At 40.2% G+C, this 19,523-nt stretch overlaps 1 protein-coding gene across 2 annotated transcripts in view; it reads left to right on the forward strand.

Moving 5' to 3' along the window:
- Positions 1-922: 922 nt before the first annotated feature.
- LOC126354335 (protein disulfide-isomerase TMX3) overlaps positions 923-19,523 on the forward strand; it is a 168,098-nt gene continuing 149,497 nt past the window's right edge. Inside the window, exons 1-2 of one of the 2 annotated variants that reach the window (XM_050003900.1) lie at positions 923-1,527; positions 1,624-1,672. In XM_050003900.1, coding sequence (XP_049859857.1) covers positions 1,485-1,527; positions 1,624-1,672 — 92 coding nt within the window. In that variant the 5' untranslated portion in view covers positions 923-1,484. Of the gene's footprint in view, positions 1,528-1,623; positions 1,673-2,477; positions 2,570-19,523 lie in introns of those variants that run through there. The other variant, XM_050003901.1, reaches the window with a different exon arrangement.

Below are 19,523 nucleotides of genomic sequence, written 5' to 3' on the forward strand. Positions count from 1 at the left end.
TCACTTTAGATTGTGTGTATAGTTACATACTTACTCATGTGTTATTAAGTAAAGCACTACAAAATAAATAAATTGCACACTATCAGGATGAGGTAACTGCAAAGTAAATAGCATTCAGACGTCTCTAACATAATTACAGTTTATTTTAAGGAGCCACCATAAATAGACTCTCGGGTAATATTACTAGTCCCAATAAAATAGCTTCAGTTTACACAAAAGCCAGGCTTGTCATAATAGAAAGTATCAGAAACTAATAATAAAATAAACCATATAGTTTACTGGAAACACCAACGAAGAGCCCTAAGAATCTGGCAGGAAATCCATCTTTATACACTGTTTTGCAATATCGGTAATTCCACAGACGATAGGAGATTTGTGCATAAATCATAAAGTAGCGCCGATAATATGCAAATAGCTTATTGTGGTAAATTAAAAATTTCAATTTGCTTGGCAGAATTGTTTTGCACAAAACACCATGAGATGTGGGATTGGTCTGGAAGAGACCCTTGAGTAAAAGGTTGTACTGTAGATAAAGTATGTAATTGACTGGAGATGCGAATAATTGATAGAAGTTAAGAAATTAAGGGGGCAAGGCACAAAAATACATGCATCCTAATTTATTTCTTCTGTTGCTATGTTAATTTGATTTACTGTATAATGTTGCTTAGGAAGAAGATAGTCGTATTCAGTAATTCCGTATACGGTTCCAATTATCTATGAGTAAACACTGCCCATATGTCCCTGCACACTGTGTCGCCACTGATATGATGCGCGCGTCGGTACAAAACAGTGAAACAGTCCAAATATTCACGCTGTGACATTGCTGTGTTATGAGAGTGTGAAACATACTCGACTTTGGCCCTTGTTCCATGGCCGATATGCTGTTCTGATTTCGGGCGACGTTCCATGGAACATGCACAACGCCTCCGCACGTACTTTGTCTTACGAAGTTAAAACGCTCGTTGTCCCACCTCACAGACACGTCTCTCGAGGTGACGCGCTATATGCAAAATACATTAGAAATCTGCTCAATAGTGACAGCGACCTAAATATTGAATCATTATATCGTTTTATAGTTCCCGACTATCATTCGTCGGCGAGGTAGACGCAAGGTTAGACATGCCTTCCAAAGCGAAATCTACTGTTCGTCCTGTTCCTACATATACACTGACGAGAATGAGATGACTTCCGCACACTTTCACGGCTCGGGTAATGTGCAGCGTACATTTAACAAATACCAGTATGCTGATTAAACGATTCATTCACTGGAATGTTCATGTCGATCGTATGTCTACCGGCGAAAAAAGTCGATTGTGTTATTTGACAGCTGTGTAGGAAGTTTAAATTCTATCTGAGGCTTGCGTGATTATGTACAAACAGTTTTAAGGGCCGTGAAAGGGAAATGTCGAAAAGAGAAAATTGACGCTATGTCATATAGACAATGACGAAGGCTTATCCTCTTCTTACAGAAATATATTGCAATAATGAAGTTCATATTGAAGGGAGTTTTAATTTTGCTCTGTTTTGGTGAGATACTTTTGCAGAGAGTTCGCCTGACAACTTTAAATGCATTCGCAACTACTAAAAATGCAGCTATAATCTATTTTTTTCTTCCTTCACCAGGTTATATAAATGTGATAGAATCATCACGTGTTTTGGAACTCAGTGATAGGTAAGGTGTTGAAGTTTCAGCATGTAACTTGCTTGAACAGACTAGATTTGTTATAATTTGCCATGTAAAATGTCATATACTTGTAGTTGATCTGACATGCATCCTTGCGTATAGTTTAATATGAAAATAAGTGTCGAAATCTGCCCACGTGTTTTACAAAAGTAACTAGTTTCATCGAACATTGCGTTTCTCAACCCAACTAAGATTGTGTAGATACGAGTGGATTCTCAAGAACGTTAACCAGTCGAAATGTGCATACAAAAAAAAAAAAAAAAAAAAAAAAAAACTGACTGTACTTAAGTATTCGAAATTTTAAAAGTAGCTCCGTCGAAGAAACACGCTACAATGTTAGTCTTCGCTGCAAAAATAAATCTTTATTTTTGTGGATGTTGTGTGTGTTTATCGTATTCGATAAGAGCTGAACGTGATGACAATCTTTTTGTGCAATTTGGTTTGACTTTGTATGTAAAATAAGGTACACGCGTTCAATTAAGCTGTACTATTAGCGGCTAGCGTATAATATTGCAGTTTAAAATTACTGCCGCATTGGGCATTGGAGTGTTACCCTCTTTTGCTTCCCCCCCCCCCCCCAAAAAAAAAAAAAAAAAAAAAAAAAACCACCGCAAGGGGGGGGGGGGGGGGGGGGAGGGTTGCGGCTGGAATGTGGAGATATAGTAAATTAGCAATATGTCACATTAGTAACGTTATAGTGAAATTGCACCTTGCCAGTTATCACTGAACAGTGATATGCTCTCCTGTTATTTTTGTGGTTTCACTGCTAATTATAGTGTTTATGCTGGAACAGGTATATGCAGAATTTTTTCCAGGTGAGGCAAGACACTAATTTGAGTTTCTCATTCTGTGACTGGGAACAAATCATGTTCAAAGGAGGATTGGGTAGGTATCCACTCAATGTATTTTCAGAAAGATACATTACATTATTACTAAATGCACTAAAGTTTATCTCATGAATATATCCAGATTAGATCTTTTTGAACTAGTAAATTGAAAATTGATACTGCTTTTTTGATTAAAGAGTCATTCCATGTCAAATCAACATACTTCAAATAAAAATTTTACCTCACCCTCTTAGGTTTTGCTGAGAGTTGGTATACTTATAGTGGGTGCCGAAACTAAGAAAAATACCAAATTTCAATTTTTTACCTCAAACCATTCCTGAAATATGGTCATGTAAACTTTCAAAAACCAGCCAAAAAGGTGTGAACGGACTTTTTTTAAAATTGCCCTAAGAGCTGACCTAATTGAGCTAGAGAACCGGGAAACGTGTCGTTTTGCAGCATTTTTTATGCTCTTTCCAGTGATAGACAAAGAACATTGCTTCTACTTAATAACCTTTTCAAAATGGTAATTAATAATTAGATTTAATTTTTTTACAAATAGCACATAATTGAAAATTTTCAAAATATTTCCGTAACTTGATACTGCTGTAAACCACATGGCAAAATATGAATGTGGGATGATGATGATGAGTTCGTAGTTAAAAAAAATTATTCCGGACTCTTTGTTTTTCACTAACAGCTCTAGTTTGACCAAACTGACCTTTAAGGTAGTACGACAGTAGAGGACCGTATACATAGGGCTTGATGTCTGTACAATAATTCAGAGACTTAAGACATTGTTGAGATGATGTAGTCTGCATTGTTACCTTCTAAGGCTTTGTGTGCCTACAGCATTATTGTGCACTGTGGTTTTAGTGCAGATCAATTGTTACCTCTGTGTTGACCAGTCTGTATCTATTATATTTGATAGTTCATTTTCAAGTAAGTGTATACATTGAAGGACAGTTTATAAGTGGCTTTTGTATAAATATGGAACCAAGTAAAAAGTGCAGTGTTGTAATCCAGTGAAGAAGTAAAATCATTAGAGACAGAAAAAAAACTGAGAAATGTCACAACATTGATGCCCAAATTATTTCCTCAAATACCAAGTGGTGTCAAGATTTGTGATAAATGTAGGAAAGATGTAACCAAATTGAAAATACACTAGAGCCCATCAGTGATGAAAGTGTTGAAGAATCTTCTGGATCAGAGATAATCATCTGAGACCAAGACCCTGCCTTCACTCCAACTTCAGTAGGTGTTAAAACATTTAACACAACACTTCAAGAACTAGGTGAGTCCCCAATTGACAAGAGAAAACTGACATCTAGGCATTACGCCAAATCAAAAGAGAAGAAAATCTCATCAATGACACGTAAACTTTTTGTTGCTCCTGAAACTTCGTCAGATACTGATGCTGATACTGATGAATCCGTTCTTGAAAATCTTAAAAGAAACTTTAAAAATTCTGTAGATAGAGCAAAAAAACTAATGATTCTTGCAAGTTTACCTGGAAAGTGGAGTGTCAGGAAAATGAGGGAATTTAATGCTTCTAATTACATTGTTCGGCAGTCCAAAAAAATTTTGAAAGAGAAAGAATTCATGGAAGGTCCAAACCCAAAACCAGGTAAGTATTTAACAACAGACACTGTCAAAACTGTACATTAATTTTATGAAAATGATGAAGTTAGCACGGCAATGCCAGGTATTAAAGATTGTGTGGCAATTACAGAAACTAGTGGAAATCAAACAAAAATATCAAAAAGACTTATTTTGTGTAACCTTAAAGAAGCTTAGAAGCATTTTAAAGACAAGTTTCCTAACATAAAAATAGGTTTCTCTAAATTTGGTGAGTTGAGACCAAAACATTGTGTATTAGCTAGCCGGAGTGGTGCGCACACACACTGTCTGCATGTGCACAACTCACCAAAACATAAAATTAATGATAGAAAATGCCAAACTAAATACAGTAACAAACAGCAGCTTAAACAGTTATAAGCAGTGCATTGCAAAAATGCTTTGCAACCCTCATCAGTTGATTGCAACATAGGAAGCTTTGAATACTGCCCAGGAGAAACTGTCATGTACGTAAAATTTTAACCCTTTCAGACCCTGTGGTTACAATTGTGTACATTAATTTTCACGACATCTTAACTGCAATACAAATATTTTTCCTCAATAGGGAGCTGATGTACACATTTGTGAATGTTCATTCTTTTCACCATGCACAAGTGCTGCTATCTGTTGTGCAGCACTATAAACATATCAACAGATTAATGTAGCAGTGCAGAGCAGTTTGTGACCTTGAAAGTACCTTGTAGTCTTTGATAAGCTATAACCCACAATATAGTTAAGTACCAGTATAGTTGTTTTGCATGAACATTGTTGAATATTCGATTTATTTATTACAACAATCAATATTTCAAAATAATTTGTTTTAGTCAACAAAAAGAAGTGGTATTTTTCTGTGTGCACAATTGTAGCCATGAGGTCTCAAGAACAATGTTTTACGTAACTTTGAGTATCTTGTGTTTCCTTCACATGAAGTGCTTGTTGGAACAGTTTGTTTATCCTGACGTTTGTATGAGTTCTTACCGGGATTTATTCAAAACATATTAAGTATGTTGTATTACTAGGTATTGTTATGAGCAACAATTAGGAAAATAGACATAGCATTGAAGCTCCAGTTGATGACAATGTTGTTAGGTCTACTGTAAATTATTATTTGTGATATTTCAGTTCTGTTCATCATAACGAAGAAATGGTATTTCAACATTGAGCGAGATGGAGATGCCATTTTAGAGATGCTGCTGAATGGAGAGGTTTCAGATTTCGATTTATCATCAGATGAAGAATCATTTCCTGATGTAGAATCCTACTGTACTTCAAGAGAGAAGGAAGTCAGAGTGGGGGCTGATAAAAGAAACCAATGATGAGTCACCTGCAAATGATGAAAGTGGTGTGTGCAGTGACAACAATAGTGATATTCAAGACAGTGGCACACTTACCAACAATGAGCTCAGTGATGTAAAATACATTTTGTCAGAAAAAAAGACATCAAGTGGCATCATCGTCCTCTCTCTATACTGGGTTCATATCACGAATGGGAACAATGTATTGAAGAACAGGAAATACTTTCTCCTTCAACTTATTTCAGCAAGTACATCACCAATGATCTGTTCAGTACTATGGCTGATATGACAAACCTATGTGTCTTGCAGAGTGGAGCAGTTAGCAATTTCAAACAAACTACACCAGCAGAATTCCAAATCTTGCTTGGGCTTCATATAATTATCGGAACTCTAAAATTTCCTAGAGTCTGAATGTATTGGGACACAACATTGAAAATGCAATTATTCTTGGACAGTATGCCCAGAAATAGATTCTTCCAACTCGGAAAAAATTTACATCTTGTTAACAATATGGCTATACCAGCAGACAATAAAGCCAAGTTCTATAAAATTCGCCTAAATATACTGCCATTCGTAACAATGTCTGGAGTTATCTGTGGAGGAAGAGCTTGCTGTTGATGAGGCAATGATCCCATTCACAGGGAAGCTGTCAGTAAAGCAGTATGTGAAGGGAAAGCCTTCTCTGTGGGGTATCAAAGTATACATGTTATGTGGTAAGAGTGGACAAGTCTATGATTTTATTCTTTTTCAGGGAGCATCGACTGAATTTCAGACATCTTTGTTGAAGGAATTTGGCCAAGGCCCAACAGTAGTTTTATAATTAGCCCAGAGAATAAAATCTTGTTAACAACTTGGTTATACCAGTGGACAAGTTCTATAAAGTTCGGCCTATATATACTGCCATCCGTAGCAGATGTCTGGATACCTCAAATAGAAAACGAGGCCACACCTCCAGATAAACCTGTTCAAAGATGATGAGAAACTAGGCCTCCTGAAGAGATTGTTTGATGGAATGCAACACTTGCCTCTTCATGAAAGTGGTGCACTGCCTACCAGGTGCAAATTTCCGTCATGCAAGAGACGTTCATGATTAAAATGTAATGTACATCTTTGTTTGTCAAAGGAAAAAACTGTTACCTTTCATTTCATGTCAATTAGAACCACATAATGAACATAATTCCTGACTCATTTCACTTTTTAATTAAAACAATGGTCAGTTTTGGATGTATTTTGTATGTAAATGATTTCAAATTTATGTGTAATGTTTAAATAAATCAGTTTTGTCTGCTATGATTTCAGTGTTGATTGAGACTCAGTGTACACAAATGGATAATTTTGTTTTTCAAAAATGGTGACATATCATTTTATAAATGTTGCTTCTAAAATCATTAAAAAATCATCCAAGTCCATTACAGTATCAAAAAAAATTTTCCTTACTCCAGAAAAACTTCTGGTCTGAAAGGGTTAAAAGACTCTTTTCATGAAAACTTAATTGAACAAGTTCAGTTTCGACAGTGGATATCAGTTGGCCGATGTAATCTGGAAATTGTTTAGAAAACTTCTGAAGAATTCATAGATTTATTTTGTAGTAAGATATCGACTTTAATTCTGCATGACTTCATTGCCAAGCAACAATGAACGTCCCTTAACTCCACAAGAAAAAACCTTGTGGAATCTGAATTTGTTGTTCATATGTGATTTTTCAGAAAATTATAGTATAGTTCTACAGGATGAAGCTCAGAGTTTCCACTGGACAAGACAACAGATTACCATTAATCCTTTTGTTACATATTACAAACAGGAAGACAAAATTGACCATATGAGCTTTGTCATTGTTCCTGATTGCCTGGAGCACAGTACAACTGCGGCTTACACCTTTCAAAAGAAGCAAATTTCATATATAACAAATTTCAAAAGATTCCAAAAAAGATATACTATTATTCTGACGGTTCTGCCGCTCAGTATAAAAATAAGAAAAACTTTCTGAACCTTTGCCTTCATGAGAAAGATCTCAACATAAAAGCTGAGTGGCACTTTTCAGCCACAGCACATGAGAAAGGGCCTTGTGATGGAGAGGGGGGTTCAGCAAAGAAACTGGCAGCTCGTGCAAGTTTGCAAAGGCCATACCAAAATCAGATCCAAACCGCACGAGATCTATTTGAGTTGGCAGGAGATAATATCACAAATGTTGATTTTGCATATTCCACTCAAGGAGACTATGCTGCTTCAGAAATATTCTTAAAAAGCCGACTTCAAGACGCATTGACAATCAAAGGAACACAGCAATTTCACACTTTCATTCCCAACACTACATCAAAATTAATAGTCAAATACTTCTCAGGTGATATGCAGAGTTGGGAGAGGGAAGTAACTACATCACCAGACAAACTGAAGTTACAAGATGTATCAGGCTATGTCACCACTGTATATGGCAGAATCTGGTCGCTTGGGTACATTTTAGAAAATAACGAAGAACTTGATGAAGTGAAAATAACTTTTCTTCATCCATGTGGACCAGCTAAGTCATTCTCTTATCCTGTACGTGCAGATGTCCTGTGGGTGTCAGTTGTGGATGTTCTCACAAAAGTGAATCCATTTACTCCAACAGGTAGAATATACATTCTTAATGAAAGTTATGTAAACCAAACCCAGTCAGCTTTATTAAAATGTAATATGTGAAGTTCCAAGACAGTTTATTGGGAAACTGCTTTCAACTCAAAACTTCATTTTTGTCTCAGGTTAGTGTTAATGTATATTTTATAGAAAGTTGTTTCAAAATTATTGTTAGTACCTATTGTGTTAACTTTAGCTATGTACAGATACCTGTTACTCAAAAACAAGCATTATGTATTTAATTTATTTAATAGTTCCATTTCAAACATCATGGACCAGAACTATTATACTTGTACTTATTCATACTTTATTTCAGTTTCTAGTTAAATGCTCAATTTCTTGTTTTTGTTATTTTTGTTAATATACTGTTAGTGAAGTTGTATGAAATTAAAATAAACTATCAACTTAATTATAAAATATGCTGATCAGTTTTGGTTTAATAAGGTGATGTTTTGATATTTCTAATACTTTTTTTTTACTTACCTTTCAGTATATTTTAAAGAAATTCCTGTTTGCTAAAGGTCTATTTGGTCAAACTAGGGCCGTTAGTGAAAAACAAGAGCCCGGAATAATGTTTTTTAACAATGAACCCATCATCATCCTAGATTTATATTTTGCCATGTGATTTCCAATAGTATGTAGTAGTTATGGAAATATTTTGAAAATTTTCAATTAGGTTCTTTTGGTAATAATAATTAAAATTAAATCAAAATATTAATTAGTATTTTGAAAAAAAGGTTATTAATTAGAAGCTATGTTTTGTTGTATATCCCTGGAAAGAGCATGCAAAATGCTGCAAAAAGACACCTTTCCCAGTTCTCTAGTTCAATTAGGGCAGTTCCTAGGTCAATTTCAAAAAAGTCTGTTCACACATTTTTGGCTGGTTTTTGAAAAGTTTACATAGCCATATTTCCTCAATGGTTTGAGATACAAAATTGAAATTTGGTACTTTTCTTAGTCTCAGTGCCCACATATAAGTATACCAACTTTCAGCAAAATCTAAGAGGGCGAGGTAAAATAGGTGTGTTGATTTGACATGGAATGACTCTTAACAATCTTAGTAAAAGGGCAATTGCATTTGATTAAATCCAACCAATTGGGAAATGAAGTTATAAAATTTTCACTATAGCTATAGTTCTTTGTCTACCAATAATTTTAACTTGACTCTGAAAACATGTAACAGAATAAAGGAAAAAGGCAGATAAATGTTGGACACCCCCTCAATAACCATAAAATGCTCCATTGATTAATACTCCTCAAAATGGATAAACAAGAACTTTGATGTCATTTTTAACACAGCTTCCTTTATGGGTTATTTGGGTAAAGTGTAGAGTACGGACAGTATGTGAACTTCCCAAAACAACCCTGGAATTAAATGGCTGAACTGACCGTCAGCACCCAAAGACTGAACCATGATGGCGATGTCCCCGTTTTACATATTACTCTGCAGCATTCCTAGTAAATTTCAGAATTCATAACTGTAACTGCATGTAGCATTGTGTTACATGCCATAGAGTTTGAAAAAGCGACAGTCCTTGAAGATGTCTTCTCAACCTTGATATTTCACAAATTCTCTTCTTTCTTTTAGGCAAATTGTAAAATATTGCTGTGATTAAATTGTGTAGCAGGGGAACAGGGTGGGGAGGCTGATTGTGTGAAATTAGTGTCCTGTTGGATGACAGGGGTGTCAACTGAAAATTGTGATTGTGCCCATCTGCTTTAACCTGTAACATAAATGCGGTGTGTTGAATGACATCTTAGCGATTTGGTGTTTTTGTGCTGAGTCATTTTTGTAGACAGTATTTTGTAATATTTGTTAGAGCTCTGTTGTGTTGGATGTTTCTGTTTCAAACATGTTTTTTTAGGTATGGTAGTGAGTCAGTTGATGTTCAAAGTTTGGTGTGTCAGGTAGTGCTTCAAATAGTTGGTGCTGGTTTGCTAGTGATTTTATATATTGTGACTGGTGGATTTGTGTTCTTATTTGGAATTATCAGCACTTTGTGTTTCTTATGATTGGAGTTGTTGAGAATTTTGTGTGCCTGGTTTTCTGTTTAATATTTGTTTTGGAATGTGTTATTCTCATTGCAATATATTTAGTTTCTCCCCACCCGAAACACTCTACTTTCCATAGGTGTCCTGCTAGTCTCGTTCTATTGCTATAGTTAAATATTTGTGTGTTATTTATTTGTTCATGAGTGTAACAAGTGATGTCATGCTTGCCATAAGCATGCCTGTTTATGGTTGAAATAGTGGTGTCCGCCACCTTGATGATGTGACTGGTCTATGCAAATGGGTGGAATTGCAACTTTCGGCTTTGCCTGGGAGAAATATTAAGCTTAACATTCCATAGATGATGGAGTCATTAGAGATGGGACACTTAACTTGGTTTGCGAAAGAACAGGGAATGGAACTGGCAGTACCCTGTCATAGAACTATCCCAGCATTCACTTTAAATGTTTTTAAAGTAAGTAACAGAAAACCTAAATCAGAATGGCTGGATGGGGGTTTGAACTGCCATTCATTTGAATACCAGTTCAGTGATTTATCACTGTGCCATCTCATTTGAGCAGTATGCTGCAGCCGTGTTTATTTTATTTGGTGAGTTGTTGCTGGAAACTGCAAGATGGAGTATTGGAATGTCCATTTCTGCTGCTCAGTAAGGGTTATGCGATTAAATGACAGGAAAAGATTGCGGTTTGTATTTCAGCAAAATTCAGGTAAGGTTCTCATCTACATTGAATGCAGAACAGTGCCAAAATCACTTCCTTTCCAAAGAAACAATATAATTTCCCCTTAACTGCCCAACAAATTCATGTTGTATAGTGATTGCTATAGCCACAGTACTTCCCGTTGCTCTTGGTTCATCTAAGTCTGCTGTTTAATAGAATCACAGACAATTTTTTAATGTGTGTGAGATTTCTGTAATGAAGAATATGTCTTTACTCCGGGGGGTGGGAAGGGTGGGGGGTGGGGCGGGCAAGTGCCCCCTCCACCCTTGTATCCCAGCCCCCTCTTGCACCTATGCATACTTCAGGAGGTGTACACCCAAATTTTGTTGCATTGCCAGTTCTGCTTTACTGTAGATGGACTGGCTGGGGGTGGCGGGGTTGCATTGGGTGGGATGGATAAAGGGAGGCAGGGAGTGGAACTGGAAGTGGGTGGCTGGTGTCTCAGAGGGAGGCAGACGGTTTGTTGGATAGGAATGCAGGAGGGAAGGGTGGCACAATTGTTGCAGCTGGTGGTAAGGGACATATGCAGAAAGTGACATGGGGACGTGAATTGAGAGGGGTGACAGGACAGAGGAAGGGGGGGAGGGACAATGTGTTGAGACTGACTCTGAGGCCAGGACAATTATGGGAACAAGATGTGTTTCAAGGATAACTCCCATCTGCGTAGTTCAGAGAAGGTGGTGGTGATGGTGGTAATGATCCAGATTGTTTGTGCTGTGAAGCAGTCATTGAATTGACCATGTTGTGCTCAGCAGCATATTGTGTGGCCAGGTGGTCAACTTTGTTCTTGACAACAGTTTGGTGGTGGCCGCTCATCCTGGTTGACAACTTGCTGGTGGTTATACCAATATAAAACGAATGTGCAGTGTGTGCAGCAGAGTTGGAGTAGGACATGGCTGCTTTCACAGGTGGCCTTCCCTTTGATGGAATAGGATAGCTTGTGATAGGACTGGAGTAGGTGCTGCTGGGTGGGTGGATTGGGCAGGTCTTACACTTTAGTCTGCAACAGGGACATGATCGCGATGGCAGAGGGTTGGGGAGTGGGAGTGGCATAAGTATGGACTAGGTATGGACTATGTTGTTATGTACTTGGGTGGGTGATGAGCCTATTAAATCCACTAACCAGCAACCCTTCCAAACCAACCCCCACTCCCAGGGGACTTGTCACTCTTTGGCAGGTTCGTGCTTGGCTACCTCAGGGCCCCAGCCTTTGTAGCATCTTTTCCCTTCCATGCTGCATGTCTGGAGTGTTATGGGGAATGTTCTGCATTGTTATGGGGAATGTTCTGCATTGTCTGTCACTAACATAAGAACAGTCTCATAACTGTTTTTTGTTCCCTTTTTCTTTTTTTGTTTCCCTTCTCCTCTTATTCCTCCACTTCAATGATTGAGGCCCCTCTTTTTCTTCTTCCTCCTTGTGCACTTTTGATGGCCGGCCCCTGCATCTGATGCATAACAGGTGACTGGGTAATGCACAATTCCCAGCCCCAGGTCTACAGGTAGGATTCGCGTTTACCACCTGGTACAAGCCAGGTCCAGGGAGGGGTGATTTGCCTGAGCTGCTGCCTTCCCAGATTACCAATTGGTCCCTTTGTCAGGTGTTCAGGAGGCGTGCCCTGAGGTGTGAACAATCGTTTAAGGCAGGTTGCGTCCGCTTCTGAAGGGGGTCCCCAGTCGGAAGAAGTGTACCATTTGAGACACTGACAGTCATGGGGGATTTTCTTGCAATGATCCAATCATCTTCCCAATCAACATCTATAAAATGTAAATGGAATGAGGCTAATGATTCAAAGACCCTTCCAGCTGCACCACAGTTCCTTGAGGTTCCACCTAATGAAGATGATCAGTCCTTTGCAACGGTCAATCCATTTATTATTCAGAAAGGTGTTGATGCCATTGCCAGCTCTGTGAAATCCTGCTGTCATTTACAAAATAGCATTTTGCTTTTGGAGACTACTTCTGATTCTCAAGCACAAGAACTGCTTGCCTCCTCGCTTCTCCACAGCTACCCTGTTCGTATCGAGGCCCATAGAACTTTGAATTCTTCCCGTGGTATTATTTACACCAGGCTACTTGACGGTCTGGCTGAGGCTGAAATCCATTCTCACCTCCCGGATCAGGTGTCATTACTGTCCACTGGGTGACGGAAAAGGTAGATTCCACCTCAGTGCCCACCCACACTTTTTTTTATCACCTTTGATAGATTGGTGCTTCCATTCAAGACCAAAGCAGACTATGAAATTATCACAGTCTGATTGTACCTGATGCGCTGCTGCCAGTGTCATCATCTATACTAGAACGTCTTGTTGGCTCCCAGCCAAATGTGTAACCTGTGGTAGGATGCACATGAGGGTGATTGTCCGCCTCCTCCTCCCCGCTATATCAACTACAGTGGCAGCCATGCCACTTCCTCTTGGAATTGTCCCGTGTATCTTGTTGAGTGGGCTGCCCAGGAAAACTGGGTAAAGTAAAAAGTGCCTTACTCGGTCACTAGCACATTATTGGCTAGTGGCAAACCCTGCATGCTCCCATCTGGCACTTACAGTTCTGTTCTCGTTACCTGTCTTTCCATGAAGGACATGGCTATGCAAATATGCGACCTCAAATTGAGCTCTGAGGTTGTGAAATCACCCAGTGTCAAGGTAGCATTGTCACCCCCCCCCCCCCCCCCCCCCCCCCCCTGTCCAACTGTGCAACAAGCCATCAAACTCTTGCCTCAAGGGGAAAAACCACCAGCTACACAACCGGTAGGTCAGAAAGAAAAGGAGTATTCTTATGAAGACTTCCTATGTCCCTCCAGCCAAACAACACCTGAGTCTTCCTCTGCTAACCAGAAAGGCTTGAAGAAGTCTACCAAAGGTAAACAGTATTCTCCTTCGCTGACTTGAAGATCCTATTTGATGATGTCGCCATGTGATACCTTATCCCGGCTGGCCTCTGTGTCACTGGTGTGCACCATCAACCGTGTTTCTGCGTTGGACTGCACAGACCGACAGCACAAGCAAGTGGATGCTTCTGTGGACTTCATGGAGCAGCATCGTCCTGCTTCTGTGCCCTGTAACAGCAAGTCTTTTCTGGCTGTCACTTGGCATTTCATTTCTTCCCTTCATTTCTTCCTCTTTTCATGAGTGTTCTCCAATTGAATGTATGCAGCCTTCGATCCCACGTAGAGGATTTATGGCTGCTTTTAGCATGACAGCGTCCCCTTGTATTCTGCCTTCAGGAAACAAAATTGCTTTGAGCTTTCACATTTGTTCCTGGTTCGTTTTGACCTTCCCCCTGAGGTTGGCATTCCATCTCATGAAGTCATTATGCTCCTCATACGGGATAACATATGTAGTCAACCCATCTCCCTGACTATCCTTTTTCAGTTTGCCTTGTCCTTCCTCACCTGACTACTTCCCTCTCTACCATTTATGTCCCTCTGTTATTTGATGTCACCAGGGCAGACTTGCTTCAGCTTATTGGGCTGCTACCTCCCGCATTTCTGCAACTCTGTCACTTTAATGCACATCATCCCCTTTGGGGTTCTCCCAGAACCTGTGAGAGGGGTGCCCCCTTGCTGATCTTAGTTAACTCAACCTTTTCTGCCTTAACACTGGGGCACCCACATCCCTTTCCAACTACTCTCTCATCTATTCCCATTTGGACCTATCCTTCTCCACTGCCCAGCTTGCCCGTCGTCTTGAGTGGTCCATTCTTTTTGACGCCTACTCGAGCTATCTGTTTGCTGACTCTTACCCCACTTGAATTCACACCTAAATGGCAGCTTACTAAGGCTGACTGGCAGCTTTACTCCTCCCTGGTGATCTTTGAAGAACTGGTGAAATATCTCACAAATGTTATCCTTACTGCTGCAGAAAGTTCCATTCCTCGCACTTCCACTTTACCATGTTGTGTCCCAGTCCCTTGGTGGACTTAGGCATGCTGCAACACAATTTGTGTGCGGTGACATGCTCCTGCAATAGTAAACTGAAAATGTTGTTGTATTCTTCAGTATAGCAAAAAAGCTAGCTGGATTTCATTCACTAGTTCATTTAACAGATCCACTCCTTCCTCTGTCATGTGGCCCAACCTCTGCCGGCTGTCTGGGACCAAGATCCATTCACCAATTTCCGACCTGACAGTAGCAGGCGATGTCATCATGCACCCTATTGCTATCTCCAACACCTTGGGCCGCCATTTTGCGGAAATTTTGAGCTCTTCCCACTATCGCCCTGCCTTCCTCCATCGGAAACGAGCGGAGGAGGCTCAGGTGATACCCTTCTCTCCTCAGAATAAAGAGTGCTACTATACCGTCTTTACTAGAGGGAGCTAGATCATGCTCTCAGTTTCCCGATCCTCCACCCCTGGGCCAGACGCTGTCCACATTCAGATGTTGCAGCACTTTTTGCTTAATATGTACAACCATGTCTGGGCAGAGGGCACGTTTCCCAGGCATTGGCGTGAAGCCACTGTCATACCCATACACAAGCCTAGAAAGGACAGAAACCTTTTTCCATGAGGGTAAGTCAATTGTTATTCGCAATTTAGTTATATTTTTGTTTATTTTGGTAGTACCGTTGTTTTACATTGGTGATGCATGCTTTGTTTATGTGTAGTTACATCTTTGCAATTTTCAAGCTGCTAGGTTAGTTTTGTTATCACTGCCATACTGTTAATTGTGGCTTCTCCGCTGTCTATTTGCACCAAAGAAGAGCAGCATTCAGTGATGTTTTTTGTGGTCGGAAGGTGTATCAGGGGCCGAAATTCATCAAAGACTTTGGGTACAATACAGGAACAGTGTTTTTCCTCAACAGAGTATCTACAAATCGATTGAAAAATTCAGAAATGGTTGCACAAGTATTACGCACAGTGGAGGAGTCAGACGACCGTTTACAGCCACAAATGAAGAACCATTGGCTGTTCACATGAAATGGTTCTCTTAGCAGACAACTAACTACTGACGAAGTGGTGCATCATCTGCAAATAAGTCACGGTTCTGACTGCGAAATCATCCACAACAGACTTTGATTTCATGAAGTTTGTGCAAGATGGGTCCTAAAACAACTCACAAAGTTGCACAAACAAACGCGCTTGGACATCTGCAAAAAACATTTGGATCGCTATGGTAACGAAGGGTACAACTTCTTAGACAGGATCATTACTGGGTACGAAACATTGATCCATCATTACTAGCTGGAGATTAAACGGCAGAGTATGGAATGGAAACATCCAAATTCACCATGCAAGAAAAAGTTCAAGACCGAACCATCTGCAGGAAAACTGATGCTTATGGTTTTTTGGGACACACAAGGTCCAGTACTGGAACATTATGGGGAAAGAGGCACAACAGTAAACTGTGTGTCACTGCCAGATGCTTACTGCCAGGCTAAAGCCTGCAATTCGAAGCAAAGACCAAGGATTGCTGTGAAAAGGTGTTGTGTTGTTTCACGACAATGCCGATCTGTATACCCGTGCCCACACTGCTGAAATGCTCCAGAAATTCATATTTGAAGTACTGGATCATCCTCCATGTAGTCCTGATCTTGCCCCTTTCTGACTATCACTTGTTTGGTCCACTCAAACAGGCATTAAGGGGCTGTTGAATTGCCTTGGACAAAGCAGTGAAAGAAGCGGTGCATTCCTGGTTCGCAGCTCAATCGAGAACCTTCTTTTATGAGAGCATCAGGAAGCTTGTACAATGATGGACCAAGTGCGTTGAAATGCAAGGAGACGATGTCAAAAAATGATGTTCATTTAAGTTTCCTGTTTGTTCACAATAAAATTTTATAACTATTTTGTGGGTAATAATTTACTTAACTTTGTAGCTACCGCCCCATCTCTCTCACCAGCTGTGTTTTGCAAGGTGATGGAACATATGATTCATGCCTGGCTGGTATGGTGGCTCAAGTCTCACAATTTACTAATGACTGCACAGTGTGGATTTAGAGTGCACCGTTCTGCAGTTGACCATCACGTTACTTTGTCCACCCATGTCATGAATGGTTTTCTGTGGAAATTCCAGATTGTGGCCGTGCTTTTTAATTTGGAGAATGCCTATGACGCCTGCTGGAGAACTGGTATCCTCCGTACTCTTTACATGTGGGGCTTCCATGGGCGCCTGCCCCGTTTCCTTCAGGAATTTTTAAAAGCCCGAGTTTTCAAGATGTGTGTGGGTTCTGCTTTGTTGGACACATTTATCCAGGAAACCAATGTGCTTCAGGGTTTCATCCCGAGTGTCATCCTCTTTGCTATCACCATTAACCCTATAATGGCCTGTCTCCGACCGGGGATCACTGGCTCCCTTTTTGTTGATGATTTTGCCATCTATTGCAGCTCTCCACAGACCTGTCTCATAGAGGGGCATCTTCAGCGATGTCTTGATTGTCTTTATTCTTGGAGCATCAACAATGGCTTTTGCTTTTCCACTGACAAAACCATCTCTATGAATTTCTGGTGGCACAATTGGTTTCTCCCACCATCTTTGCATCTTGGGCTTGTTGCTGTTCCATTCATCAAAACTATGAAATTCTTTGTGCTCCTCCTCAATAGGAAACTCTCTTGGTCCTCTCATGTGACTTACCTGGTGGCCTGGAATACACAGTCCCTTATTATCCTGTGTGTCCTCAGTAATACTTCCTGGGAAGGGGATCGGACCACCCTCCTCTATCTATACCGGTCCTGTGTCTGTTCAAAACTAGACTAAGAGTGTTTCGTTTATGTGTGTGCACATCCATCCCTCTTACACCCTCTCAATACTTATACCACCGTGACTTTGTCCTCAGCAGATATGCATACCGTTTGTCTACGATGCCTGGTCACCCGTCCTCTCCGGCAACTTCACTACACGCTAGCTGCCACTTTCCTGATGAGTGTAAACCCTTCAACATCTTGGCTTTGTGCTGCAGCCTGTGTTCACCTTGGCCTACATCTACGTCCATATTCCGCAAGCCACCTGACGGTGTGTGACGGAGGGTACCTTGAGTACCTCTATCGGTTCTCCCTTCTATTCCAGTCTCGTATTGTTCGTGTAAAGAACGATTGTCAGTATGCCTCTGTGTGGGCTCTAATCTCTCTGATGTTATCCTCGTGGTCTCTTCGCGAGATATATGTAGGAGGGAGCAATATACTGCTTGACTCCTCGGTGAAGGTATGTTCTCAAAACTTCAACAAAAGCCCGTACCGAGCTGCGGAGTCTTCCACTGGAGTTTATCTATCATCTCCGTAACGCTTTCGCGATTGCTAAATGATCCTGTAACGAAGCGCGCTGCTCTCCATTGGATCTTCTCTATCTCTTCTATCAACCCTATCTGGTACGGATCCCACACTGCTGAGCAGTATTCAAGCATTGGCCGAACAAGCATACTGTAACCTACTTCCTTTGTTTTCGGATTGCATTTCCTTAGGATTCTTCCAATGAATCTGTCTGGCATCTGCTTTACTGACAATGAACTTTATATGATCATTCCATTTTAAATCACTCCTAATGCGTACTCCCAGATAATTTATGGAATTATCTGCTTCCAGTTGTTGACCTGCTATTTTGTAGCTAAATGATAAGGGATCTATCTTTCTATGTATTCGCAGCACATTACACTTGTCTACATTGAGATTCAATTGCCATTCCCTGCACCATGCGTCAATTTGCTGCAGATCCTCCTGCATTTCAGTACAATTTTCCATTGTTACAACCTCTCAATATACCACAGCTTCATCTGCAAAAAGCCTCAGTGAACTTCCGATGTCATCCACAAGGTCATTTATGTATATTGTGAATAGCAACGGTCCTATGACACTCCGCTGCGGCACACCTGAAATCACTCTTTCTTTGGAAGACTTTTCTCCATTGAGAATGACATGCTGCATTTTGTTATCTAGGAGCTCTTCAATCCAATCACACAATTGGTCTGATAGTCCATATGCTCTTACTTTGTTCATTAAACGATTGTGGGGAACTGTATCGAACGCTTTGTGGAAGTCAAGAAACACAGCATCTACCTGGGAACCCATGTCTATGGCTCTCTGAGTCTCGTGGACGAATAGCATGAGCTGGGTTTCACACGATCATCTTTTTCGAAACCTATGCTGATTCCTACAGAGTAGATTTCTAGTCTTCAGAAAAGTCATTATACTCGAACATAATACGTGTTCGAAAATTCTACAACTGATCAACGTTAGATATATAGGTCTATAGTTCTGCACATCTGATCGACTTCCCTTCTTGAAAACGGGGATGTCCTGTGCCCTTTTCCAATCTTTTGGAATGCTAGGATCTTCTAGAGACCTAGTGTACACTGCTGCAAGAAGGTGGGGGGGGGGGTCGGCGGCCAAGTTCCTTTGCGTACTCTATGTAAAATCGAACAGGTATCCCATCAGGTCCAGCGACCTTTCCTCTTTTGAGCGATTTTAATTGTTTCTCTATCCTCTGTCGTCTATTTCGATATCTACCATTTTGTCGTATGTGCAACACTCTAGAGAAGGAACTACAGTGCAGTCTTCCTCTGTGAAACAGCTTTGGAAAAAGACATTTAGTATATCGGCCTTTAGTCTGTCATCCTCTGTTTCAGTACCATTTTGGTCACAGAGTGTCTGGACATTTTGTTTTGATCCACCTACCGCTTTTACATAAGGCCAAAATTTCTTAGGATTTTCTGCCAAGTCAGTACATAGAACTTTACTTTTGAATTCATTGAACGCCTCTTGCATAGCCCTCCTCATGCTACATTTTGCTTCTCGTAATTTTTGTTTGTCTGCAAGGCTTTGGCTATGTGAATGT

Source organism: Schistocerca gregaria, chromosome 3 (assembly GCF_023897955.1).
Source record: "Schistocerca gregaria isolate iqSchGreg1 chromosome 3, iqSchGreg1.2, whole genome shotgun sequence".
Classification (NCBI taxonomy): Eukaryota; Metazoa; Arthropoda; class Insecta; order Orthoptera; family Acrididae; genus Schistocerca; species Schistocerca gregaria.